This window comes from Squalius cephalus (genome assembly GCF_949319135.1).
Source record: "Squalius cephalus genome assembly, chromosome: 3".
NCBI lineage: Eukaryota > Metazoa > Chordata > Actinopteri > Cypriniformes > Leuciscidae > Squalius > Squalius cephalus.
This window is the reverse complement of record NC_137124.1, coordinates 35,330,864-35,358,481: the sequence shown is the minus strand read 5'-3', so window position 1 is coordinate 35,358,481 and position 27,618 is coordinate 35,330,864. Positions and strand designations below refer to the sequence as shown.

The window sequence follows — 27,618 nt, the reverse complement described above, 5'->3', positions numbered from 1 at the left end:
GTCTGCCTACACAAAGTCAGCTTGACAAACACTACCATTGGGGACAGTATGATATTTTTATAAAGACATTAATACTTCTATTCAGCGTGAATGCAATAAATTGAACAAAAGTAACAGTAAAGACATTATACAAAAATATTTATATTTTAAATAAACGCTGTTCGTTTGAACTTTCTTTTCATAAAAGAATCCTGAAAAAATGTATCACGGTATTCACACAAATATTAAGCAGCACAACTGTTTTCAGCATTGATGATAATAAGAAATGTTTCTTGAGCATCAAATCAGCATATTAGAATGATTTCTGAAGGATCACGTGACACTGAAGCCTCGAGTAATGATGCTGAAAATTCAGCTTTGCATCACAGGAATAAATTATATTTCAAAATATATTAAATATACCAAAACGTGTTGGCATACAAATACAAAAGCGACAAAGAAGAAAGCATTAAAGCCAAATAAGTATAAATGTGGTGAGGAAATAGAAAACATGAGAGTGAGGGAAAAATAGAAAACCACAGAAAGGCAAGAGAAAGTCCTGTGCTCTGTTTACACTCTCTTTGTGACTCTCATGAGACACAATAAAGAGATGTAAATAGATGAGTTTGAAATATAAAAGGCGCTTTGACGGCCAAACCACTTCCTGTTCTCATTCAGACCGGTGATGGTCCAGCCCTTAATAGAGCCTGTCTGTTAGGGGTCACTGCACACCATTAGGATTCATTAGTCTGCTCATCATACATTTCCTTTCTCGCTAGGGACAGACATGGCTCTTTGATGACTGTTCAGCCAAGCAACTAATCTTGTTTATCTCTAGTCTATTTATTAGTGATGTTTGATGTATCAACATCGGTAGGAGTTTATCGGTACAGTCCTGTTCCCCATGTACACATAGCAATCACAATGACTGGGTTATAAATAGGTACTAACCCTAAACCTACTCATTGTAGTTACCTTATTTTACCAGTCCTTTCTTGGGTAAGTACACTGTAAATACGCATACTGTAAAATAAAGTGTAACTGAAATATCTCAGTCAATATGGGGGGACTTTGAATATTGTGTTTGACAATGGGGGCTCTCAAGTCAATATGTTTAAGAATCATTGCCCTAACTAAGTAAACTTACATATTATGCATACTTTTTTTTGTAGGCCTACTTTTGGAGCAACAGACTTTGTGTGGCTTGTTGAGGAAATGTGTTACTTTTAAAAAGCGACCAGATCGACTTTTAAGTTTTTAAAACACCCCTAACAACACATTTTAATGGCAGTGAGATTTCTGGAAAAGCACAATTCACATTTTTTGTATAATTTTAAAAGGCATGCAATCTGTTTGTATCTTATGATCATGAAAGCTATGTAAGAATGTATTCTGTAAGGTTGTCTGACTATCAGATGGTGTCATCATAATCTTTTTGAGTCAGTTCCTCAATTATACTGTGATTAATGGCCAGTAGCTGAGGTCATAGTCTGAGCAGCAGGGTTGTGAACTTTTAATTCAATGCCACAAGAAAAAGAGGTTTTACAGTTACGTATCATACATTTCAGTGCTTTGAAAGCATTAGCCTAGGTCTAAATGTTTTCAGCACATTTTTGTTTATTATTATTATAAATATTATTATCATTATTATTCACAAACAATGTTATCATGGTTGTGAACTTAGGTAGCCTACCTTGTTTACATTTTCAAATCTGCAGTACTGCTAACTGACCGGAAGAGGACACTAGAGAGCTGTAAATCGCCCCCCAAAAATCAACGTTCAAAAAGTAATGTGTTTCTAATATTCTTGACTAAAATAAGAATGCTTTACCACAGATTTTGAAAGAAGCACTGTGTGTGTGTGTGTGAGAGAGAGAGAGAGAGAGAGAGAGAGAGAGAGAGAGAGAGAGAGAGAGAGAGAGAGAGAGAGAGAGAGGAGTGGGCTTGGAATTTCAGGAATGGATCTTCACTACAGCCCCGCCTGGCTTGATGAGTGTTGGTTTTGCCAAGAATCTCTGCGCAGCAGACTAAGATGCTCCTCTCACATCAGGAGGTTATTAGTTTGTTTTTGTGCTGTAACAATACAGATTAGCATTACAGAAAGATCCTAACTTTAGAATCCTATATCTTATCTGTTTGGTAACCATGGCAATTTCAGTTAGGACCTCATTTAAGACAAAAGCTATTACAAAATGACATTTCTTAAGTGCATAATATTATCTTAACTACAGATAGGAAAAGGGTATTACAGAACCCCATCCTAACTCAACAAAAAATCCTAAAAACTGTCTTAACTTTTGGACAACCCCAATGGTGTCCTAGTTTTAAAATTATTTGAAAGCCAACTGTAAAAATCACATAATAATAGCCCTGTCTGAGAATGGCATCACATTTATTAATGATACAAGATGAAGAACAGCGATGTTTGATGCTGGAAAGACTTTTAACTATATAACTGTGAACACCCAAATGTTGTGCTGCACTTTGACGACAAAACTCTGACAAATAATTACAGACTCCTATGAAATAAAAGGATTAACCTTTGCCTTTTCTACCAAGCTTATTTTGTTTATCTATTTTAATCTCTAACGTTTTTCTGTTTTACTTCACAGAAGCTGTTTGTGCGCCGTTGGTTGCTTCTTGGTAACAGACCTGAGAGTTGAATACCGAACTCGATGGAGGGGTTTAAGATTTCCTAACAACAGAAAAGTTGAGATTTTGTAATAGGATACGAATCCTAAATCACATTCGAATTTGGGAAAAATCCAAAATTAACTGGTCAGATCTTAACTTAAGACTTAAGATAGAAGTTTTCTGTAATACGCCCCCACCAACAGCCTAGACGAGGATTTGTTGAGGGGTTCAGATCAGGCCTGGCCTCTCCGGTGCTCAGCTATATTGACATTCACTCAACACATATGCAGTCCTCTCTCAACATTGGGGGAGGTATTTCTCTTTTTCTCTGCTCTTCTAGACAAGAGGAACTATACGAGTTTGGTTTCTCTGGCTAAAGGCACAATCCACCTTATTCCTGACGAGCTTACTGCGTTTTTAATTGGCACTTTCGGTTTGGGGAACTTCCATTCAAAAAGACTGAAACAAATAATTTCAAATCACAAGGTTGCCCAACAAATAAAGGGTATCCGTCAGTTTGACTCAATGAGCTCAGTTCTCTTACGAGAGGTTCTCTCGTATTGCGTAGTTGCTACGCTACGGGGAAAGCCTTTCTTTCTCGAGATACTGAAGCCAAAAATTATCCTTAATTTTTATAATCTTGTCAACGCAGTGCGGCAGCCTGCAGACCTAGGGCGAGCTACTAGCGTGCCCATTGGCTGCCCTGCGGCAACTGCAGCAGCCTACCGCTGAGCCCTTGGCGTGACGTCACGACCAATGAGCGCGCTTGGCGCGCTTACTGCGTCACAGCCCGCGAAAAGGGGGGTGTGGCTTAGCGTATATAAACAGGGCTCGGAGGCTGCTTCTCTGATTTCTGTCTTTTCAGCGAAGCTCTTCGCATCGCTGCTCTCCGAGGAAGCCGCCGTTGAATCAAGCGACCAGCACGCCGAGGATCTCAGCCTGAGGACGCCGGCCGCCTTCGCCGCCTTCAGCCTTCCCTGCCTGCTTCGCTATCCGGCGAATATATCCTTTACTGCTCTGTGTTGTATGTGTGTGTGTGTTCGCCCCGCGACACACTTTGCATCTAAAAGAGCGCGAGGCGTTGTTGCAAATGCCTCGCTCATCCTGTGGCTCGTGCAGAGCCTCGCTCAGCGACGGAGACCGCCACGTGGTCTGCGCTCTCTGCCTGGGCCTCGACCACGCAGCCCGCGCCCTCTCCACGGGCGGCTGCGAACAGTGTGAGGACTTGCCGATGTCGACCCTGCGGGCTCGACTCGCCATGTTTGATGATCCTCCACCTTCCCCGGCTGCCTCTTCAGGGCCGCGAAAGAAGAAACGCCGCTCTCAAAGGCCTCCCGAGCCGGTGGTTATAGCTGAGCGCTCGCCGGAGCCCCTCCCGCGAGCCTCGCTCTCTCCTTCTCCCCCGCCCTTCACCGACGCGCAGCGGCCGGCCACTGCCTGCACTGCCGTCGCCTTTGGGGATGAAGCAGATGACGCCGCTGACAGCTGCTCTCTGCTTGCTTCGGACAGCGAGGAATGGTCGGGCTCTCACCGCTCCGCCTCCTCGACTCCAGAGTCTGGCAGGTCCCGCTCCAGTGTTGACGCGGAGCTTATCCGCCTCCTCACCAAAGCGGTCGACCGACTGGGATTGGACTGGTCCCCACCCAAGGAGCCCGCGCCGAACCGACTCGACGGGTGTTTTCTGCCTAGCCGCCGCCAAGCGCCAGCCTCTAGGTCAGCACCCTTCCTGCCCGAGCTCCATGCGGAGCTATCGAAGTCGTGGAACGCGCCCTTCTCCGCTAGACTCCGCTCATCTGTCTCCTCGGCCCTCTCCCAGGTGGACGGGGCCGCCGAGAAAGGATATACCGGCATCCCTTCCGTTGAGGAAGCGGTGGCAACGCATCTTTGCCCGCCGTCTGCTAGATGGCGCTCAAAGTCTGCCCTGCCGTCCAAAGCCTGCAGGACCACATCAGCTCTCGCCGGCCGCGCATTCGCCGCCTCCGGCCAAGCTGCTTCCGCCCTGCACTCGATGGCTGTTCTCCAGATCCTGCAAGCCGACCTCCTCCGTGAATTGGACGAGAAGGGCTCGGATCACACAGCCTTAACAGATCTGCGCAGCGCGACGGACCTTTCGCTCCGCGCTACCAAAACCGCTGCACAAGCCATCGGCAGATCCATGGCCGCGCTCACCGTCATCGACAGACACTTATGGTTGACGCTGGCGGATATGAGTGAGTCAGAACGCGCTGTTTTCCTCAACGCCCCGCTCTCGCCCACTGGCCTCTTCGGCCCTGCGGTCAGCGGGATTGTGGACCGCTTCTCTGAAGTACAGAAGGCGTCGCAGGCTATGAATCTCTTCCTGCCCCGCCGCTCGAGCCCAGCCGCAGGCCGCTCTCAAGCTCAGCCTCCTGCGCGCAGCTCCACACAGCGCTCGTCTCGGCCACCAACTGCTTCGCAGCGACGCCAGGGCGGCCGCCCTAGGTCGCGCTCAACCAGCCGTCACAGACCGCCGCCCCCCCGGGGTCCGCGTCCCAAGATAACGCTGAAGTCTGAGCCCGCGAAGTCCTCCTAGCACCCGCAGGGAGGAAAAGATGGCTGAGTCCCGCTGCGGCCGGACCGCCATCAAAACGCCCAGCTCTGTCAGTCCCCTCAGTACAGGCTACTGCAGCAGCTTACACCGCAGCCAACGAGCCAGTAATACCACTCGCTCGCCTGCACACAAACGCCGTTTTTACGGCGGCCCAAATAAATCTCAGAAAGAGTGTAAATTCGGGTTTTCCGGCTCCGGCCGAAGGTGTTGTAAGTGCAGAAAATGTGCCCACTCCCACGTGCTCACTGCTTCACACAAACACGGTCCCCATGGTAACGCGCTCAGAGCGCTCTCTCATAAAGCGGTCACACACCGCTCGAGTACTAAGTGTAGTAAATGTGCCCACAACTCTGTGCTCACATCTACCCGTAACTCGCTCTGTCACTCGGTTACCCCGGGCAACAACGGCTCAGGCCGAGAGTATTATAAGTGTAGAAAATGTGCCCACTCCCATGTGCTCACTGCTTCACACAAACAGGGTCCCCATGGTAACGCGCACAGAGCGCTCTCTCATGAAGCGGACGCAAGCCGCTCGAGTATTAAGTGTAGAAAATGTGCCCACAGCCTTGTGCTCACACCTACCCGCTGTTCGCTCTGCCAGTCAGTTACCTTGGGTCACAGACCCTCTAAAGCTCCCAAACACTGGCCATGTCATAAGTGTAAACTCTGCGCCCGCTCACGAGCACGCGCACTCACTTTTAGACATTATAATCCCCACGCCACTCTCGCGCCTGGGATGTTTGACAGCAAATCACGCTCCATCCGATGGGACCGAGCTACTGAATGCTGTTCAGTCGGCCAATACTGTTTACCAGCCCCCGTGTTCGAGCACCAGCGGCGCGCACGCCGCTCCATCCTCTCTGATACAGGTTCCCCATCCCGCGCAGCGCGGCGATCTGAACCCAGAGACCATTCGACCCCTAGCTATGCATGCGAAAGCATGGGAAGCGATTCAGGGCGCGTCAGAATGGGTGCTGAATACTATAAAACACGGCTATTCGCTTCAATTCGCTCGTCGCCCTCCGCGCTTTACAGCACAGACGGAGACGAGAGTGAGTTCAGAAGCTGCGCACCTGCTTCAAGCAGAAATAGCGAAGCTGCTGCGCAAAGGGGCTATAGAACAGGTTCATCCTTCTCTGAGCGAGTCGGGCTTTTACAGCCGCTACTTCCTCGTACCCAAGAAGGACGGAGCGTTAAGACCTATTTTAGATCTGAGACATCTGAACAAAGCCCTCATGAGACGGCCGTTCAAAATGATCACAACCAGAAAAATCCTCGCGCAGATTCGCCCAGGAGACTGGTTTATCTCTCTCGATCTAAAAGACGCATACTTTCAGATCCAGATAACTCCCCGTCACAGGCCATTCTTGAGATTCGCCTTCAACGGTCGAGTATATCAGTACACAGTCCTGCCCTTCGGCCTGTCTTTGGCACCCCGTACATTTACGAAATGCATGGACACGGCCCTCGCTCCCCTGAGAAAACAGGGAATGCGAATACTGAATTATCTGGACGATTGGCTTATTCTAGCGCAGTCAGAGACGGAACTTGTGTCTCACAGAACAGCGCTTCTCAGCCATTTGGAGGAGCTGGGTCTCTCGGTCAACTGGACCAAGAGCTCGCTATCGCCCCGTCAGTCAATTTCCTTTCTTGGAATAGAACTGGACTCGGTGGCTATGACGGCCAGACTGTCGGAGCAGCGCGCGCGCCGCATCCGCCTCCTCGCCGCATCCCTCCAAATAGGCAGCCGGGTTCCGCTGAGGACATTCCAGCGTATCTTGGGGCATATGGCCTCAGCTGCAGCAGCGCTCCAGCTGGGCTTACTGCGCATGCGCCCGCTTCAACGCTGGCTGAAAGCGCGCGTGCCCCACCGAGCCTGGGCGGCCGGCGGCTTGCGAGTCAGAGTGAATCAGGGCTGCATTTCAGCCCTGCAGCCCTGGCTGGCAGCCGAATGGTATCTCACGGGAGTGACTATGGGAGTGATTTCACACCGGAAAGTTGTCTCGACAGACGCTTCCAACCTAGGTTGGGGAGCGCTCTTCGAAGGCAGACCGGTCTATGGCCGCTGGTCAGACCAGGAGAATCTCCTACACATAAACTGTCTAGAGATGCTCGCGGTCGAGAAAGCGCTCAAACACTTCCTCCCATTCCTCCACGGTCACCATGTTCTAGTCCGCACGGACAATACATCGGTAGTGGCCTATGTGAATCGCCAGGGCGGTGTCAGATCAAAGACGCTCTGCACCCTGGCGGAACGCCTCCTCGTGTGGGCTCAGCACTCTCTGCGCTCGCTGAGAGCCGCGCATGTGCCTGGCCACCTGAACGAGGGTCCCGACAGACTGTCCAGGGACAACGTTCCCCCTGGGGAGTGGTCTCTACACCCCCAAACAGTCCAGTTACTGTGGCGCCGTTTCGGCAAAGCGAAAGTCGACCTTTTTGCGTCAAAAGACAACGCTCATTGCCCAGAGTTCTTCTCGAAGAACGAGGACGCGCTGGCCCAGACCTGGCCCAGCGGCCCGTTGTACGCTTTTCCCCCGGTCTCTCTGCTGCCTCAGGTCATCGAGAGAATCAGGGAAGCGCGCCACTCAGTGCTCCTCATAGCCCCATGCTGGGAGAACCAAGCTTGGTTCCCGGATCTAATACAGCTGGCAGACTCAGCCCCCTGGCCGATACCGGTGAAGAGAGACCTTCTCTCTCAAGCCCGCGGCTCGATATGGCATCCCCATCCAGAGCGCTGGTCTCTGCATGCGTGGAGCCTCAACGATTACACGCTGATCTGCCAGACGGGGTCATGAACACGATCATACAATCTAGAGCCCCCTCTACGAGGCGGCTCTACATGTCGAAATGGTCAGTGTTTAACAGATGGTGCACTGCTAAGGGGCTCAATCCACAGACATGTGGGGTATCGCGAATTCTGTGTTTCCTTCAAGAGCTACTGGACGCGGGCAGGTCCCCCTCCACGCTCAAAGTCTATGTTGCGGCCATTTCAGCGCTCTCTGTTTCAGAGCGGGGCCGAGCATTAGGAAGGAACGAGTTCGTCATCCGCTTCCTTAGGGGAGCCAGGAGGATGAACCCCCCGCGACCCCCCGCGGTTCCTATGTGGGATCTTTCTCTGGTCTTGGAGGCCCTGAGAGCGCATCCCTTCGAACCCTTGGAAACTGTGGATATGAAATACCTCACGCTCAAAACCGTTTTTCTGATAGCACTGTCTTCAGTCAAACGAGTGGGAGACCTTCACGCGTTATCTATTAACGCCGCGTGCCTCGAGTTCGGACCTAATGACTCCAAAGTCATTCTCAGACCGAGGCATGGGTACGTTCCCAAAATTTTGGGCACTCCCTTCAGAGCACAGGTCATTTCCCTCTCAGCCCTGCCAACGCATGGCAGCGAGGCCGATGGTAATCTCCTCTGCCCGGTCAGGGCGTTGAGGAACTACATTTCACGGTCCGCCGCTTTCAGGCGCTCGGATCAGCTCTTTGTTTCGTTTGGTGGGCGCACCAAGGGTCTCGCCGCCTCGAAACACAGCCTGTCCAGATGGATAGTGGACGCTATTGCTGTGGCTTATGCGTCTAAAGACCTGCAGTGCCCATTGGGCATTCGAGCTCACTCCACCAGAGGCATGGCCTCGTCGTGGGCGTGGTCCAGCGGGATTCCCATTCATGACATTTGTGCAGCGGCAGGCTGGGCCTCCCCCTCTACATTTGTTAGGTTTTACAACCTGGATGTTCCCGCCTTGCAGGCGAAAGTGTTATCAGTCTAAGTCTCGCGTATGCCGGCCCACTATCTGTGCGCGGGCTACGGTGTGTGATTTAGCTCTACTGGTTGAGCTGCACTATGCAGGGAATTGTCAATTCGGACCGGCCGTGCCGCTCCAAACCCCCTAGTGTGTGCTTATGTACGGCGCTAGCCCTCTTTAGGCCGCCCGGCTCTCCGCTATCACGTTCCCCGGGCTCTCCCTGGGACTCATTCAGTGGATGCTGGGCGCGCACGGCGTTGACAAGGGCGTTCCCGTAGCGTAGCAACTACGCAATACGAGAGAACCTCTCGTAAGAGAACGTTTCGGTTACTCACGTAACCTCTGCTCTCTCTAGAAGAGGGAACGAGTATTGCGTAGCCCGCCGTGCTCGCGCCACGAGCTCATTTCGCTTCATGCGACAGAAACCAGAGAAGCAGCCTCCGAGCCCTGTTTATATACGCTAAGCCACACCCCCCTTTTCGCGGGCTGTGACGCAGTAAGCGCGCCAAGCGCGCTCATTGGTCGTGACGTCACGCCAAGGGCTCAGCGGTAGGCTGCTGCAGTTGCCGCAGGGCAGCCAATGGGCACGCTAGTAGCTCGCCCTAGGTCTGCAGGCTGCCGCACTGCGTTGACAAGATTATAAAAATTAAGGATAATTTTTGGCTTCAGTATCTCGAGAAAGAAAGGCTTTCCCCGTAGCGTAGCAACTACGCAATACTCGTTCCCTCTTCTAGAGAGAACAGAGGTTACGTGAGTAACCGAAACGTTTTCTTTCATGTTTTATTTAAGAATAACATGAGAATAACGTAACACTTGGTATTTTAACGTGACATGTTATAGTCACTGCATTCTTTTCCTCATGATTCTTTTCTTTTTTCCTTTTGCATTTCGCTGTAATATTATTAAAAAAGTCAACATACTGCACATTTGTGGTCTGTTCTCCCGATTTAATTTACGATTTATGCCATTATAATTCACTGGAATGCACGAAGAATCTCTCTTTTTTTCCTCCCCAAATCCTCACGTCTCTTTCCAGGTTTGTTTTCACAGGTAGCCTACATACATTTTTTTATCTGTCAAAATGACTGAAATCACTTTGAAATAGTTTCACGCAATGCTGAAGTAAATCAATTTTTATTTTATTTTATTATTAAGGCAACGTCAGATTACCAGTGATATAACCGTCCGATTTTGCTGTGGAAAGATTCACGCTTTGGAAGCGTTGTTTCATGGTCTGTTGAAAGTACCTTGTTGATGCTTTTACACTTTTAAATATGCTTTTAATGTTCAATGGTTGAAAGGTGAGTAGAATAATGTAATGTCATTTTACACAGTTTAAAAATATATATTATTGCGTCCATAGAGCTAGTCTTTAGAGCTAGTGGCTCACCCATAGCGCAAAAAAGTCATGGGGCGTAGGAATAATGTGGATAGGACCAGGATCTAGATTTGGGCAGTGGTTCTTCTCAACTTCTCAGTATTTCAAGGCCCTCCAATCTACACTGATAAGTACCTCTAATACTTCTGCTGTAATAAAGAAATAACAACTTTAAAAAAAATGTCAGTTTAATGTTGTACATCTTTATTTATTTTTAGTGTTTACAAATTAAAATGGCAAAATAACTCAATTGAAATAATTTTAAGACTTATTGGGGCCCCTCTGAAGTTTGCAGAGGCCCCCTGGTTGAGAACCTCTGGACTAGAGGAATGACAAGGAATACGCAAAGCCAGAAACTCATTTTATGCACAAGAATGACACTGTTGATGGGAATTTACCTCTATTATATTTTAAACTACACACGTACACAAATGGACAAATAAGAAAAGCAAAGGAATGGAAAACAATCAGAGCATCATGGGATTAACTGTGGAGTTTATTTCTTTTTATGTTTTTTAAATGTAGATGTTTACAAAGAGGTAGGAGGCAGGATTCATTTTGGAACCTTAAAAAAAAAAAAGATGCACTAATGACTAATAATAACAACGCTTTTTGTTCCATTTAACAACATTTAAGCACCAGACACACAACGAGTTCACTTCAACATACAGTGCAAATCATCACAGTGTCCAAAGGGTGATTGTCAGAACAGTAATATACAATGTTTGCATAAGGAAGGACTTCTCTTCCACCTCTGAAACAACAGGCACACAGATGCTTTCACATTTGAGCAGGTACATGGCAGCATCCGATGAGTGGCATAAAGGTTTAGCGAAACAAGTTATAAATGTTTTCTATAATACAACAGGCTCATTCGATTTGATCCATAACACTGTTTTGTGTTTCAGAAAGGAATGAAAACTCCTGGAAACATAAATGTGTCAGTACAATGTAACATTTCAGGTGTACAGATTGGTGCAGCCAGTTGCAACAGAGCACCTCTGCACATTTTCAAGCTGCTTATGTCTGGAATAATATTGAAAATCAATTTAAAATGGACAGAAATGAAAGCAGCTTCATATGAATAGAAAAATAACATTATATCTGCTTGTTCATTAAGTTAAAAAAAAAAAAAACTTGGCCATAACTATATGTTTTTATGTAAAAAAAAAAAAAAAAAAAAAAATTCCCTCATACATACTTCCCTTACTATGTATTATATGAATTTTCTTGAAAAAGATCTGTCAGTCCTTCACAGTCCGGAGAGTTAAATAACAAATGGCATTTTTTGCATAATTTAAAGGCTGTTTATGCAAGTGTATTTAGTGGAACTGCAGAGTTAAGAAAAAAAGAAAAGAAAAGAAAAGAAAAATAGAACAGAATTGAGAAACATTGTATTTAACGCAGATATACAGTGCTATACAGTTTCCAATAGGGTTGAACACATAAAAGATTACATGTACAAAAATCTAGCAAAAATATATAATCATAGGAAAAAGGCATTGGGATTGGGCTCATGCTTACATGAAATTGTGGCAAAGAGTTTATAACAGCACAAATACATATTTCCATCTTTCTTTATATTTCCTCCTCAGTTTCCAGTAGTGTTTTCACCGAGAGAAATTGGAGATGAAGGCATCCTGGCTGCTGGAGCGCTTGTAGCCAGATGAAGAGCTGAAGTAGGTCTCGCCATCAGTGCTGATATCATCGTCTTCATCATCATCATCATCGGCGTTCAGGACTGGTGCAGAGTTGTTCTTACGCCTTTGTGGGTTAACAAAAATGAGCATTTTTAGTTAGACGAATAGTATAATTTTCTATATGCTTTTTTACGTTTTCAACATTCTTTAGTGTGCAGTGTTGCTGTTTGAGCATGAAAATGATTTTCAAAAGTTACAAAGTCCACTCCAAAGGGAGTGATTCTCTTTATCGGTAAGCACTGTTTCCGAAATGCCTCGTTTGTAGTCTTGAGTTTGTTTTCCAGGAACGTACACACATCGTTATTTAACCTAATTCCCGCACACGGCATTTGCAGATTGAGTTAGTAGGCGTGACATTGGTTGACCAATCACAACACAGATCCAGCGACCAATCAGAGCACTTTGTGCTTTTCACAAGGAGGGGCTTCGTCATGGCATCGTCTATCGGCCCAACCCTTTTACACATAGGCCATGTTCACACAGCAGCAGAATACAGTAGTCAGTCCTGTATTTGAGTCCTGGATACAGTTACGTTCCACCCAGTTCAGTTATTTACAGGAGTAACAACCGCATTCTTGTCTGTCACGTCATCCAGTGCGAGAGAGCCGCTTTGCGACGCACAAACACTTGTCTACTGCGTGGTTTCGGTACATAACTTACAGTGACGTGGATATGTATCAAAAACCATAAGGGTCAGAATTTGGTTACTGGTAAGAGAATACGGACTTGACTCCTACTGCACGTTCATACAGACAGTATTCAAGACGCTGCTGTTAAGTTACTGTGTGAACATTTCGCGATTTGAACTCCATAAACCGACAGTGTGAACGTAGCCATTGTGTCATATATACTTGGACAGACAGATGAAGAGTATAGCTTGATTTCAACAGCACATACTGTGAGATGCTATTCCATCAGTGGTAGTGAACCCAGATCAGCAGTACTGCATTCATCTCAGTAAGGTTTGAATCGTTACCTCATCTCGCTGCGCAGTGTTTTGAGCTGACTCTGGAGTTGTTCGTTGGCTTCCTGCTGCTCCTCCAGGTCTCTCTGCAGTTTCTTCTTGTTGTGTTCCAGGCGGTCGATCTCCTCCTCCGCCTCATCCATCTGCCTCTTCAGAGCCTTCAGACGCAAGTTCAACTACACACATACACACCACATCAGATAAGTACAATATTGACAACAGATTCATCACAATTCAACATTGTTGCACAGTGTTGCAACATACCTAATAAGACCCATTGAATATTATTTCCAGAATTAGTTTTTGATTATAGTAATCCATCTATGCAAGAAAATTGACTCTTTAAAGAAAAAATGCTTTCATAAAATGTGAAATGGTGGGTTAAAAAGAAAGTTAGCTTAGAAGATTTTCTCTTTTTTACATGTTCCTCTCAGAAAAAGATTTAGTGATTTGCAAATGCTTCTAAGATTGTACTTTTAATGATATCTTACTGTGTGTTGTATTGTTTTATTGTTATATGTGTATTTGTATAACTGGGCCGCCTAACTTGGCAAGGACACTCCTGTAAAAGAGATTTTAATCTCTCCTGGTTAAATAAAGGTTAAAAAATAAAATAATGTTTGCTGCTGACCTGATCTTTCTGATCCTGCAGTGAATGATGCTCTTCATCTACTTGCATCATCATCTCCTTCACTTTACGCTCAAGCCGACGATTCGCCAGCTGCAGGTTAGCTCGATCCCTAATAAATATTTAATGAAGTTACATTTTTTCTTAAGCTTAATAACAGACATTTTACAAAAATCCAATGATGTGCCGTCAAGCACACTAGTTGCATTAGTTGCCTCGTTTACCTCTCCTCTCCTTCCAGTCTTTCCTCCAGTTCCTGGATGCGGTTCTCCAGCTGGACCACCAATCCCTCTTTACTAGGCTTGTGAGATCCCTCCAGATAAACAATCCTGCTCTTCAGATCCTTATTCTTGACACAGAAAAGAAAAAGGAATGTATAATTCTATGTAAAGAAGGTTAATGTTTTGCAGAGGTCGAGAGCTACAGATGACGGGTGGTTTAAGGCATCGATCAGAGACAGACGGGGTTGTTTTTTACCTGTCTCTCCAGGGAGATTTTGTCACACTCCACATCCTGTCTGCTGGCTCTCTCCTGCATCAGCTCATTCCTCATCTGCTCCAACTGTCACACAAACACAACCAAACAAACATTAATGGCAAACCTCCCTAAAGCAACACACCAACAATAACAACCTCCTCTTCAACTAAAAACATGCCAGTTGTTTGTGAAGATTTTCCCATCTTGTCTGCTCGTTACATTTTGCTTCACACATTTAGAATAAGGAGTCCTAAAAGACCATAAGACTTATATTTTCATGATAATTTATATGACAATTCATTTTAAAAGCCAAATAATTTGGTGATACACTATTGTCCAAAAGTTTATAGTCAGTATGATTTTTAAATATTTTTATTTATGCTCACCAGGACTGCATTTATTTGGTCAAAAATATTCAGAAATATTGTGAAATATTATTACAATTTGAATTTAAAATAACACTTCTATTTGAATATATTTTTAGAATGTAATTTATTCCTGTGATGGCAAAGCTGGATTTTCACTAACAACTAAGGCCCGTTTCACACTAAAGATGATAGTCCACACCACAACTATAACGATAATGGCACAGAGAAACGATATCATTGCAATGACTTTCAGAACGATTTTTGATAAACAAAAAAAACATTGACAGCCAATCAGAGTACATCCTGCTTTAAAGAGTGAGAGCATTTAAAACGGCAGATGACAAAACTGCAGCGTGCGCTTAGAAAAAAAAACCAGATCGATATTGTGCATTGGTGTGAATGCTAATATAGTTATGGTTATAGTTCTTGGTGTGAACGGGCCTTTACTCCCGTCTTCAGTGTCACATGACCTCATCATGAAATCATTCTAAAATGCTCATTTGCTGCTCAAGAAACATTTCTTATTATCAACGCTGAAAACAGTTGTGCTGCTTTAATATTTTTGTGGAAACCATGATGGGTTTTTACCTTTCTAAAGGATTTTTTTCTCTAATTGATATGTTAAAATATAATGGATAACACTTGGAGCAATAACATCATATACAGCGGTTTACTCTTCTTTTTTTTAAATGACCTAAATTGAATGTTCACATTTCTCTATAATTCTATAATTCATTTACAAAGCACATGCCTGAAATTCTCCAAACAGACAATATTTCTCACGGACCCCAGTCTTCCAAAGCATTAAAAAGATGTTAAAAACTTGCCTTAAGACAGTGAAGACAGATATGGAAGAAAAGATAAAGATTGAAAAGGAGAAACAGAAATCGATGGATGGAGAGAAGATGGCTCTTTCTGTCCGCTGCCAGGCGCTAAGAGTGGATGATATTTTATGCCAATTAGCGTGTGACAGCGGGGCTCAGGGATGAGGGATGGGCCGCGTGTGCCGCTCTACCCTGCAGGGCGCTGCGTCAGCAGAGCAGAAAACACACTGAAACTAATCAAAGCACGAAAGCGATACAGACAGAGAGAGAGGGAGAGAGCCAGAGAGCATGTGAGCAAAGAGCGGGAGATTACTCTCATTTAGACAGCCGCTCATGCACCTGCTGCCATGGACGCAGGTGTGCCCATCCTGACACCACCCCACCCCGTCTCCACAGAGCCCTCTACTGTTTCCACACAAACTCACCTCGGCCTTAGCGTAACACTATTGTGTCATTATGTTTGCCTCGATTCTCTATTTCCAGACAATTAAAAAAAGCTCACACGCTCCTCTCCTTCATAATCTATTAATCACATCTTCAGCCCTGGTCTAGATTTGCCGCTTCTTAAGAGGTCTAAATGTAGTGCGACAGGTGCAATCGGACCTTAGCTTTTGGAAACAATAAGCGAGGAGACAAATTTGGGCTACTTGTGAAGAAAGTTTGAAAAGGTCCAAGTTCAAGAAGCCATGGGTCCAACCAAATGATGCACGATCCTGAAATTAAATGGCTCGTTTCAAAAAAAGTACACATAAAAGTCCAGCAACGAAGCAACACTTTAAGACTGACATTGTAGAACAGTCATTGTTTCTTAGGAAACATGTATCATCTTTGACTCATCTGGCAAAAATGTTCCCTTCCCGGCCTTATCGGTCAGGAAGGAAGAATTCTCTCCGGCCCCTTGCTTTAAACCTCTGCTTTGGCGATTCTGGATGTTTCAACAAAATGCATTCGGAGTAAGCTTTGCCACTGGCCGGCTTGAGATGCCTGGCCTCTTGCATATTTTGGCCAAAGTAAAGCTTTAGAGAGAGCTCTTAATTGATGCCTGAAATTCAGACGGACACTCTTTCACCAAGAGGCAGGCTGCCAAAGAGAACGATTACGCAAGATCCATTTACAATGCACTCCCACTTCATCTTTCTCTCACTCTGGTGTGAATTAACTCTGAATCTTGAGTGCAACTTTTAAAAGAAGAATCCCTTCAAAAAGAAGAAACAGTGGTTCAAGTTTAATTCCATCACTTGTATTTTACCAGCATTGAACAGTGTGTGTGTGTGTGAGTGTGGCTTTTAATAAAGTACTCATGGAGAAGGAGATCTTGAAAACATCTCAATCTACATTATGAGCGGCACAGGCATTATTCAAAATTGTATTCATGCATTTCTACAGTTGATTTTAAGGTAAATGCAAAGATGCCAGCTTTTTAACATCATCTAATGTGCATAGTACTAGTAAAAACAATTTAATCAAAAGGCTTTTGACATTAGTTTGTTAGACAAATACATTACGTGTGAATTTTTATTAGAAACTAATATTTTAAACCATTTAAATGGATGAGATAGTGAGGAAAATGTAGTCAACAAGTGTCCAGCATTCATGTGACCCTAGGATGCGCCTAATTTAGACTTAAAAATCTAAAATATAGATAGTTTTGGTCACTGCATATTCCCCATATATCCGTTTGTGTCGTTGCATAATTGTAATCATTTCACTATTTGTTACTGTAAAATATTAACAACAAAAGTGGGTGTCAATATTATCTCACCTGTTCTCTTCCCCGGTCTATTCTCTCCATCAGCAAGTCTCCACTCTGTCTCTCCTCCTCCAGCTCAACCTCCACCGCAGACAGACGGTCCTATAGACAGATAAAAACACCTTGTACATTACAACAAATTTACATTACAACATAGTCAGCGGTTCAATAAAAAGCTGATGACAGTAAAAAGAAGACATGTCTCTATTAGTGCTGCACCTCCAAGACTTTGACTTGTCTGGTTTTGTCGTTCGAGTGGGCTTTGGTCTCGGTCTCGACCTCAAGATCAAAAACCTTCTGCTCCAGGTCCTTCACTCTCTGCAGCGCTTCATCTCTGTCTCTCTGACACTGACGTAGATCCTCCTGCACATGAGCCAGCTGAAACACACAAACACATTCACGTTCTAGTCTCGGATAGCTGTGAACAGAACAGAACATTTCCAGAACTGATGTAGGGAGAAAATGTGCAGAATTCCGTAGCGGATTTTAATTTGGTCAAGATGTGATCAGACAGAGTTACACTCTTATTGGTATCTGAAAGCATAAGCCATAAATGGAGAAGGATTTATAATGATAAATAGACAGACATACACAAAGATGTATTTATGTTTTTAAAACGAAGTATCTTATGCTCACCAAATTTGCATTTATTTGATGATTTTTTTTTTTGATGAATAGAAATTTCAAAAGAACAGAATTTATTTGAAATAGAAATATTATATTTGTAACATTATAAAATTATTTACTGATTATTTCTGTCACTTTTTTGTACAATTTAATGCATCCTTGCTGAATTTAAGTATCAATTTCTTTAAAAAAAACTAAACTACTGACCCCAAACTTTTGAACGGCAGTGTAAGTGGTGAAGGATTTATAATCTAAAATATAATTAAATCTATTTATTTATAATTCATATATATCACAGGAGCAGAAGTGTGATATGGCTCTATATCAGCATGCTTATCTATCTATCTATCTATCTATCTATCTATCTATCTATCTATCTATCTATCTATCTATCTATCTATCTATCTATCTATCTATCTATAAACATGAATCACAACCATGACTATATATAGATATATAGTCCCTCTAAACATCATTACAATTTAATTTGAACCATAATATTCATGCTGCACAGTAAATCTCTCTTTTACACAAGTTCAACCTTTTGCTGTCCTGTTGTTGCAGTTACATTTTTGGCCACAAGATGCTGCCTTTGTCAAGAGTGAAGTAAAACGCATGTGAAGTGTACACAAAAAACAATATTTTGAGCTTGACGTGATTGTAAAGAAGAATCTGGGTAACAAATACTCAGGGAAGCAGACTAAAATGAGTAACTGTGTATACTAAGAAGCATCTAGCACGTTTTGATGTGTGTGATTTGGTTTTATAGAAGCTAGCAGCAGAGGTGTATCGCTCCAGAGGAAACAGCTGTAGGAGTGAGGTCAGGATCTGTATGAGGAGAGTGTGTCAGAGAGGAGAACATGTGTACGATGGAATTCTGGGAGGATGAGGTGTCAGTAGGTCATCGCTCAGACCCAACACTCCCCACGGGAACACAGCATCCTTCTCTTCCTTCACACACAGCTGTGCAGAGGAGGATGTCTCACTCCTTTCTTCTTTTTACTGTTTATTTCACAGGCAGCAGCACAGAATTACAGTGCTGAAAGCAGGCCATTTTACACTCTTGTTCTCAGCTCATAAAGTGTTAATGAGATGGGGGGGGGGGGATGGTCCCCACTGTTCCATGGGACCTCATTCACAGGGCTGACCTATAATGCCTGATTCTCATATCAAACAATAACATTCCTCAAATGCCACAGTGCTGACAGGGTTAAAGCGCATAACAGCAGAGGTCAAAGGTCAGTCCCACTTGGGGTTGTTGAGTATATAAACTGAAAGACAGGGACTGCGAATAGGAACTGAAGTGACTGAAAAATCTGATCTGCCAAAAGAATGTCGGCCGATGATTAATGGTGGCAAGGAACATTCCAGGTGTTTGACACCGAGATAGTTGATATGAGGATATTCATCTCCAGAGAGACAGAGATAGCAACTGAATAACAAGTTATGCAAATAATATTTAACACGGCATTTGACGGAGTTTACATTGAAATATAACTCCAGCTGACTGTTATGCTTTTTCAGAAACACGTGGTTTTCAAGAAATGCAAACGTAACTTTGGCTTGACACTCTTCCCATATTTACATGATTTTTTTGTGCTGTTGGATAAATAGACCATAAACTCTGAGCATAAGGGCTTAAACACTGACATGCTCTTCTGTGTTTCGTTTTCAGACGTTTAGCTTGGATAATCGTACCAATAAAATGGGATTTTCCTATCTGCATTCCAAGTCAAACAAACTGCTAAGAGGACATTCTCGGACATGTACCATGGTAATACCATGTGTTTGGACATTTTTACATGATGTTGTAGCACTTTGCTCCTTTAAAATCTTGGTAAATGAAAACGCTAACCACTGAGTAACAACAGAAAATGGAATTACCGCCTGATATCATCAACAGTAACACCACAACAGTACTGTTTTTTTAAGGGATTAGGTCCACCAAGGTCTATAACGCATACAAGTATGTAAAGAATATTCAAGATAGAGGACAACTATAAAAGTTTTAATAATAATTCAAATTCATTAAGAATAGGGAAGTCCACACTAAAACTATAACGTTACCGACGCAGATGAACTATCACTGAAATCACTTTCAGAATGAGTTTTTTCCAGCTAAACAATGCTAAAAACATTGACAGCCAATAAGAATCCACCGATTTCAAAGAGAGTGAGCTTTTAAAGTGGCAGAAGACTTAACTGCAGTGCACAATTATAATAAACATAACTATATTAGTGTCCACTCTAATGGACGCTTATGGTTATAGTTATTATCGTTCTTGGTTTGAATGGGCCTTAATTAAGCAGTTGTGGCTCAGACCAAGCTGGTTTAGTCCAGTCAAGTTCTCTGAACGTGCATTTCAGAATTTAGAAATGATCTGCTTTGTTTTTTTCGACTTGGCTTCAGGTTGGTAGTTTTTGCTGAACTTTAGCCGCCCTCCCCCACCCACCTCCTCCTGAAGGGTCTTGGCGGTAAGACGGGATTTCTCCAGCTCCAGTCCTCCCTCTCTCAGCTGTTTCTGCAGCTCTGCCATCTCCCTCCGGTTCTTCTCCTTATACATGTCTATCTGCTCCTGCAGCTCCTGAGTCGAGCTCTGAGACGCCTCCACTATCTCATTCATCTACAGACAGAGAGAGATATTGAAAAACCAATAGGACAGAGGAAAACTAAATTTGTCAATTCCAGTTTCACCCTAGGTGTCAGTGACACAAATCACACTAAAGTTGTACAACCAGCTCAGGTTTTGTGTTCCTCAGGGAATTAAAAATAAAGCATGTACTGAAAGCAAGACGAAAACTTGTTTAAAAGTTTATTATGACCTTTACATGATAAACAAAACACACAAAAAAAGCACATCATCATTCAGGGTTAAGTCCAGTCTCTCACCTCCCGTTGAAGTTTCTCCACAGTTCGGTCCAGCAGCCTCCTCTCGTCTTCAATCTCATTCTTGGTGTTTTTAAACTGCTCTTTCTGACTCTTCTCCTCCTTCAGTCGCTCTTGCAGCTCATGGTGCTCTTGAGTCATTTTGGTCAAGTTTCTCTATGGATGGAAAAGTATCAGTTAACAAAGAAAAGCATGACTTCCCTTAGGCCAATTATTGAAACAGTAATGCAACTCTGATTAGTTTTAACTATAGATATATAGTTTTAACACTGTGTGACCAAAAAAAAAAAAAAAAAAAAAACTTTTCTGAAGTTGTAAAAATGACATTTAGAAGAAATACTACTGTTTCACCACTAATTTAGACTTTCATACACTACTTTTCTAAAGTTTGGGGTCAGAGAGATCATGAAAAATGTTTATACTTTTATTATGTAAGAAAAAAAAAAAAATGTATCAAACACATATCTTAAAATATGTCAGTGCCATTGTTTTGTCTCAAGATGCAAACCAGTAATGTTTTTTTCTAAGGCATGTTTATTAAAGCTACTTAAATGTCCTAATTAAACTAAGGCCTAATCCTGGCTTAATCTAAACCCTGTCTGTGAAACTGGGCCTAAGATTGGATAATAACAATAATAATAATAATAATGATAATAATACTACAGCAACAGATCTGCTTATTAGAATGAGTTCTGGTGGATCATGTGACACTGAAGACTGGAGTAATGATGCTGAAAATTCAGCTTTGCATCACAGGAATAATTTACATTGTAAAATATATTAAAATAGAAAACAGTTATTTTAAACTGTAATAATATTTCACAATATTACAGTTTTTTTATCAAATAAATGCATCCTTGGTAAGTATAAGAGACTACTTTCAAAAACATTAAAATAATCTTACCGACCCCAAATTCATAACAACTCAACCAAACATGATTTCTTAATATCTCAGCTACTGCTCAAAGTTGGGCTTCCCAGGTCTCACCTGCACATCCTCTAGGCGAGTGGTAAGCGCATGGTTTGCACGGGTCATTTCCTCTTCCTGTTCCCTGACCTCAGCGAGAGACTCCTCCAACTGCCTTTTTTCTTTCTAGTAACAAACAAACACATTAAAGATGTTTTACTTCTCTGTGTCTGCTTTTCTAGACACACATTAAGCATTTCCCCCAGACTAAAGGGGAAGAGTTAACAGGGAATCAATGCCGATGGAATTCCCGACAGGACAATCTTAATCTTCGTCTAGGGAAGTACCTCCAGGCGGCCAGCTCGCTCCCCCAGCCTGCTCTCCTGCAGCTTGGCTTCATCAATGATGCGGTTGAGTTTGGTCACTTCGTTCTCCAGCTCATGTGCCCTCTTGCGAAGTCTCTCCACCTCCTGAGACAGACGGCCTGCCTGGCCCTCGGACACCTTCTTTGCTACCTCCACTTCCTCCCTCTCCTTATTGGCTGTAACATTGTTCTAGATAAAGAGCACAAAACAGAGATAGAGAGTGTTAAATATATGTACATTACGCACAATTATCTTGAAAACCTACATAGTTTCATTCAGAAAATTAACACCAGATGCAAGTAAAATAGTTTTTTTTTTATTAAATAAAAATGGCAGATACCCAGCAACTTTTTTTAGAAACTGCAACACAATATGGTTCACAATTAGACTGTAAGAACATTAGCCTGACCCTCGCTGGTGTAATAAATGTGAATGATTCAAAGTTATACAAACCATACACTTAAGAGAATGTCTTGGTCATAATATTAAAGATTTATCTAAGCTTTCTTTTCTCTAGAACTTCCTGTAGAGGCATGGGCTCAGAGTTTTTTAATGTTTTTGAAAGAAGTCGCTTATGCTCACCAAGGCTGCATTTATTTGATGAAAAATAGTTCAAATAATAATATTGTGAAAATATTATTACAACTTAGAATATCAGTTTTCTATTTGAATATATTTGATTTATTCCTGTGATGCAAAGCTGAATTTTCAGCATCATTACTTCAGTCTTCAGTGTCACATGATCCTTCAGAAATCATTCTAATATGCTGATTTGGTGCTCAAGAAACTATTATTAATCTTATTATTATCAATGTCAAAAACAACTGTACTGCTTAATATTTTTGTGGAAATCAAGATGCATTTTTTTCTGGACACTTTTATAAAAACAGCATTTATTTGGAATATAAATCTTATGTAACATTATATTACCTCTGATCAATTCAGTGTATTCTTGCTGAATAAAACCATTAATTTATATAAAAAAAATTTAAATCATAAATAAAATATATATACTGTATTCATACAAAGCCCACAAATTTGAATGGTAGTGCATGTGTAATATTCCTGCATTAAGCCATCAGAATGAAATATGAGGGGGAAAAAATAAAAATCACAATCAGTAAATCATTGTCTCTGGGTGAAACGGTCCCACATTATATATATAAAAAATATATATATTTCTATATAAAAGCTGTTTAAAAGTTGCATTTTAGACTGTAGTGCAGGAGCTGCAGTACACATCAAGTCAATGAACTCCTTGAACTGAATGCGACTAATGGAAAAGTGAGTGTAGGGCAACAGGCCTCTGACCTTTGACACCCTCTTAAATGATGTGGGCCAATATAAATGCAGTGAATCACAGGCAACAGAGGTGAGGTTAAACTGAACGGCCCTGTACGATTTATTAGCGCCGTCCATTTAGAGTCAGCTAAGCATGTCTCCTTCAGTTTCTCAATGACTCAACCAGACACATATACAGTTTCCTGATTCCTTAAGCCTTTGGACGAGTTACGGGTTCAGCAGCCGTCTCCGAACGTGAACAAGTTCCTTAATTAGGCTGTGCTCTGTTGGTGGCTGCCTCTTTGTCTGGTTTGTGCTTTTGCTCGGCCAATATTACAGAGCACTCGGCGTTCTTCTTCGCCAACTTTTATGAATAAGCTAGACTGTCCTGTAGAGCTGCTGTACGTGTAAATGCATTGTGCCATTTCAAACTCATTCTGCAATTCAGACACCCATGGACAAAGACACCTAAACCGACACACACAGAACTCCTTGTGGGGATTTCAGCTAACAAACCGAGACAGCTGTCATGCAACGAAGGATTCTTTATCCTGTTGATGACAGCTCAAAGATTACACACAACACGGATGGCTCCAGAACTGGATGAGCAGGTAGATCGTTTGCTCTGCATGAGAGAAATGTCACCCAACTGGTTTAGGCTAACCATCCACTATTTGCAACTGTGGACAAAGACAATACTTCAATTATAGCTAAACAAAAAAACAAATCCTAGCCTTATTTCACTACCACTGAGATAGTATTAAAATTAGCTCTTATTTTTATATTTTCCATTTTCGTTTTAATTTTAGTTAAAGTTTAAGTAATTTTGTTGTTCGTTTTTGTCATTTCTTTATTAGTACTTTTTATTTCAGTTTTAGTTTAGTACATCAAGTTAAACTAAATGAAATTTGAGAAATGTTGCCCTGGCAACTAGCTTAAACAAAACAAATTTAAGTTATTTTTTATATATATTATTTCAGTTAACGTTTATTTTATTTCAAGAAACGGAAATGTTTTGTATGGTTTTAGTTTTAGTTAACTATAAAAACAATCAAATTAGTTCTGTCTGATAAATTGTTACTGAAGTCAACGTTATTCGTTTTACACATTTCTAATGTGCTTTTTAGAATTCACAGAAGTAAATACCTTAGATCAAGATAATAGATACATCCTGCAACAGGTAAGAGACACCAGATTCTTTAGACAGTGTCTAAAATACCTGTGCTCTAATGGAGTGGAACTACAATTGCAAAACCTATGATCAGTGAACATCCAGACGACAACACACAGCTATTTGTGTGTGTGTGGGTTAATGTAAAGTCATTCCAACCCTAACACAGCAACTCATAACACAGTGACTCATTAGCAGACCAGGGTGGATTTATGTCAGTTCTGCTTTCAGTTCAAAGTCCTGAAGCCCCTCTGAGAATCCTTCCCTCTCTCTCCCCGCTGGCCTTACTGGTCAGTAATGCTTAACTCATTAACTATGATACCTCCCAAAATAACCATGACCACCCACCCCCAAAACAAACCAAAACGTCTGTTACGCCACACCACCACCCCTAAACTACAGAGGCCAGAAGGTGATGCCTCGCTAATATGTACCTAGCCTAAGACAACATACTCTATGCTTGCAAAACTGCAGGAGATAACATTCACTGACAAAGTTTAGTAAGCAGTGACCTTTTCAAATTGCAAATATTAACGTTTTTGTCTTCAGAAAAGCTGCGGCTCGACATGAGGTGGCTTATCATGATGTCTGTGTCCTTCAGAGAAGGTTACAACAGTTTAATTGTGGCAATATTCTCTTCCCTTTACTTGGAGTGAGACATTTTAGTACTGATAAGCTACAGGACATGAGGATAGTGCTGTTGCATTGGGTGAAAGTGATTAAACTCTTTTTTTTTTTGTATTCACACGTTCCCTTTCCCTCCATGCCCCAGTTCCCGCAGTCAGGTCTTTGAAGAGCAGAAACTGATAGAAAGGGAAGGGCAGAGAGGAGTAATGCTTGTATCTGAGCTTCTTTTCTTGACAGAGGCATTTCAAAGTCTCAGAGAAAGCAGTGTGCTCTGAATGGTGCTCTAGCCTGCTCGGGCTGTTTATGTATAGTTGGGCATTAACCAGCATTGTGAGTGTGTTTAAAAGCTTGAGAATAACAATGGCAGGAGAATCACAATCAGTTCATGAACTCCAAGCAAGGATACAGAGTGTCCTGAAGCTTTGCGGCCTAAATCTTCACAGCACCGTTTTAGTGCCTAAACCTTCAGTGAAACTAATAAACCTGCCTAAAGCCACACCAAATTCACCATGATTTTCTCCTTCACATGCAGCACAGTACTTCATAAGAGTTAAACCTCTCTAATCCACTCTCAAATCATTCAAGTTTACATGTCAGATTTATAATCTGACGGGGTACAACATAATCTTAAAGCCATCCAGAATGCAAAAGCAAAATTTAATCACAGGTCAAACCCAGCACCAAATGGACTGCCATTGTCACACCATTTACAAATATCCTGCTCTACTCTTCATTATATATAAATATTACAAAGCCCTTAAAAAATATGAGATGGGGGAAAAAAAAGTCAATTATTTTGCGTTCTCTCTCAATATATTAAATTGACAAAAAGTTAAAGTTGAAAAAAGCTGGAAAAAGAAGTCACATTTGTCTACTTACCACACACTAATATCATTTAAAGATCTGTTAAAACGGTTTAGAGAAATTATCACTAGAAAAAACCCCACGTAATTTCACATTAAAACACAATGACCTTCATAAATAAATCACATGTAACAAAATTGTTACAACAAACCACAACTGTGCACAGTGTTTCAATGCTCTGTAATGATGACAATGATTCACTGCATTGATACTTAACTGGTCCCTCAGCAAGTGTAAGCAGTGATTTCATCTACATTATACTCAGAATGTGCAAAACTACAGGAAATCCTGCTTTCCTTGTGTCCAAAATTCAGATCGGTTTTTACCTCAATGAAAGCAACCAAGCTCGTGTTTTCATTGTGAGAGCCAAGGCCAATTAGTCATCTATTCCTATGGTCAACCTTTCAATGTGACTTCTGTTTACATGCCAGGCGATTTTCTCAATAAAAGTGCTGTAACTCGACAGAAAGATAAGAATACACAACCATAGGAACATAAGCGACAGGTCATACGAGGTTCTTGAAACTTTATCAGCCAGGCACAAAGTGCTCAGCCTTTGAATACCACAGCAACACCAAAGACTCAAGCTTCACTCTGGCTCCAAACAACACCGGGTCTGTTTCTGCATCTTGGTGGTATACGTTACAATAGCTTTGCTCCTAAACAAAGAGGCGCATACACACAAATGTGCCGAAGCAGGACGAAATGCTGAGGACAGGCGAGAGGTGCTCAAGCTGGAAATGAAAATGTGCTGCTTGAAAAGAACTGGCTTCTTTCCAGCTGCATAAGACGCCAGTAATAACCTCCTCTCGTCCTTCAGGGAGGGTGAGAAGAAAACATACTGTATTCTTTCAATGAGGAGGGTGGCAAGCAGTGCACACAGATTTCAAAAGCAGAGAATGTAAGAAAGATCAAATTAAATCTTGTGCATGACTTCTCCAAATTTTTGTCCTAGCAGTTGTAAAGTTGTAAACCTTTGTTGTGGTGAAATGTGTTAGGAAAGTATGTGGCCCGGGTCGGGATGCATTAGGAGGACACATTACAAAACAAATGTAATCATATGAGTTTCTGGTGATCAGAAAGATCCCAGAACTTTTTGGAATGTGTTCTACTGCCAAATCTGAGGCCATAGAGGCCATAGAGAAAAGTTGTTGTATTCACAAATGGTGGGGAACAGCAACACTGTCGATGTTCATTTGCTTTTTGTAAGCTACCAAAAGTTTGGGGTCAATGAGATATAAGATTCAAAGAAATGAATACTTTTATCAGCAAGGACAGATTAACTTGATCAAAAATGACAGTAAAGACCTTGATAATGTTACAAATGATTTCTATTTTAAATAAATGCTGTTCTTTTTCTTGCAATTCCTCAAAAATTGTATCGGTTTCCACAAAAATAGCTTTCAATCATAATATTTAGGGACTATTAGCCTGCAATATTTAGAGAAAATTAGCCTGTATGGCTAAATCTGGTACATTTACATGATGGACCCAAGTGCTCAGGACAATTAATGCACATTGTTCCTTTTAAAATAAAGAATAAAGAAAGAATAAGAAATATGTCTTTAGCTTTATATTAGAATGATTTCTGAAGGATCATGTGACACTGAAGACTGGAGTAATGATGCTGAAAATTCAGCTTTGCCATCACAGGAATAAATTACATGTTGAAATATATTAAAACATAAGGTTATTTTAAATTGTAATCATTTTTCATAATAGGCTATAACCGTTTTACCTTATTCTTGATCGAATAACGCAGCCTTAGCGTTCACACAGAACGCGTTTTTCCATTCCACTGTGCTACTTTTCCATTTTCAATGTAAACTTGCGGTAGACGGATGCCTTTAACCGCTCTAAAAACTGCTCTAAAAATGTG

The 27,618-nt window shown here is 42.3% G+C and overlaps 1 protein-coding gene across 1 annotated transcript in view; it reads right to left on the bottom strand.

Annotated features, from left to right (window-relative positions):
- Positions 1-10,481: 10,481 nt before the first annotated feature.
- The window catches only part of cgnl1 (cingulin-like 1), a 31,403-nt gene continuing 14,266 nt past the window's right edge, over positions 10,482-27,618 (bottom strand). The window contains exons 9-19 of the mRNA XM_079867229.1: positions 21,779-21,985; positions 21,513-21,617; positions 20,528-20,680; positions 20,091-20,261; positions 17,230-17,388; positions 17,023-17,112; positions 14,069-14,152; positions 13,816-13,940; positions 13,595-13,703; positions 12,976-13,139; positions 10,482-12,063 (exon numbers count right to left, since the gene is read on the bottom strand). Coding sequence (XP_079723355.1) covers positions 11,910-12,063; positions 12,976-13,139; positions 13,595-13,703; positions 13,816-13,940; positions 14,069-14,152; positions 17,023-17,112; positions 17,230-17,388; positions 20,091-20,261; positions 20,528-20,680; positions 21,513-21,617; positions 21,779-21,985 — 1,521 coding nt within the window. The 3' untranslated portion in view covers positions 10,482-11,909. The remainder of the gene's footprint in view (positions 12,064-12,975; positions 13,140-13,594; positions 13,704-13,815; positions 13,941-14,068; positions 14,153-17,022; positions 17,113-17,229; positions 17,389-20,090; positions 20,262-20,527; positions 20,681-21,512; positions 21,618-21,778; positions 21,986-27,618) is intronic.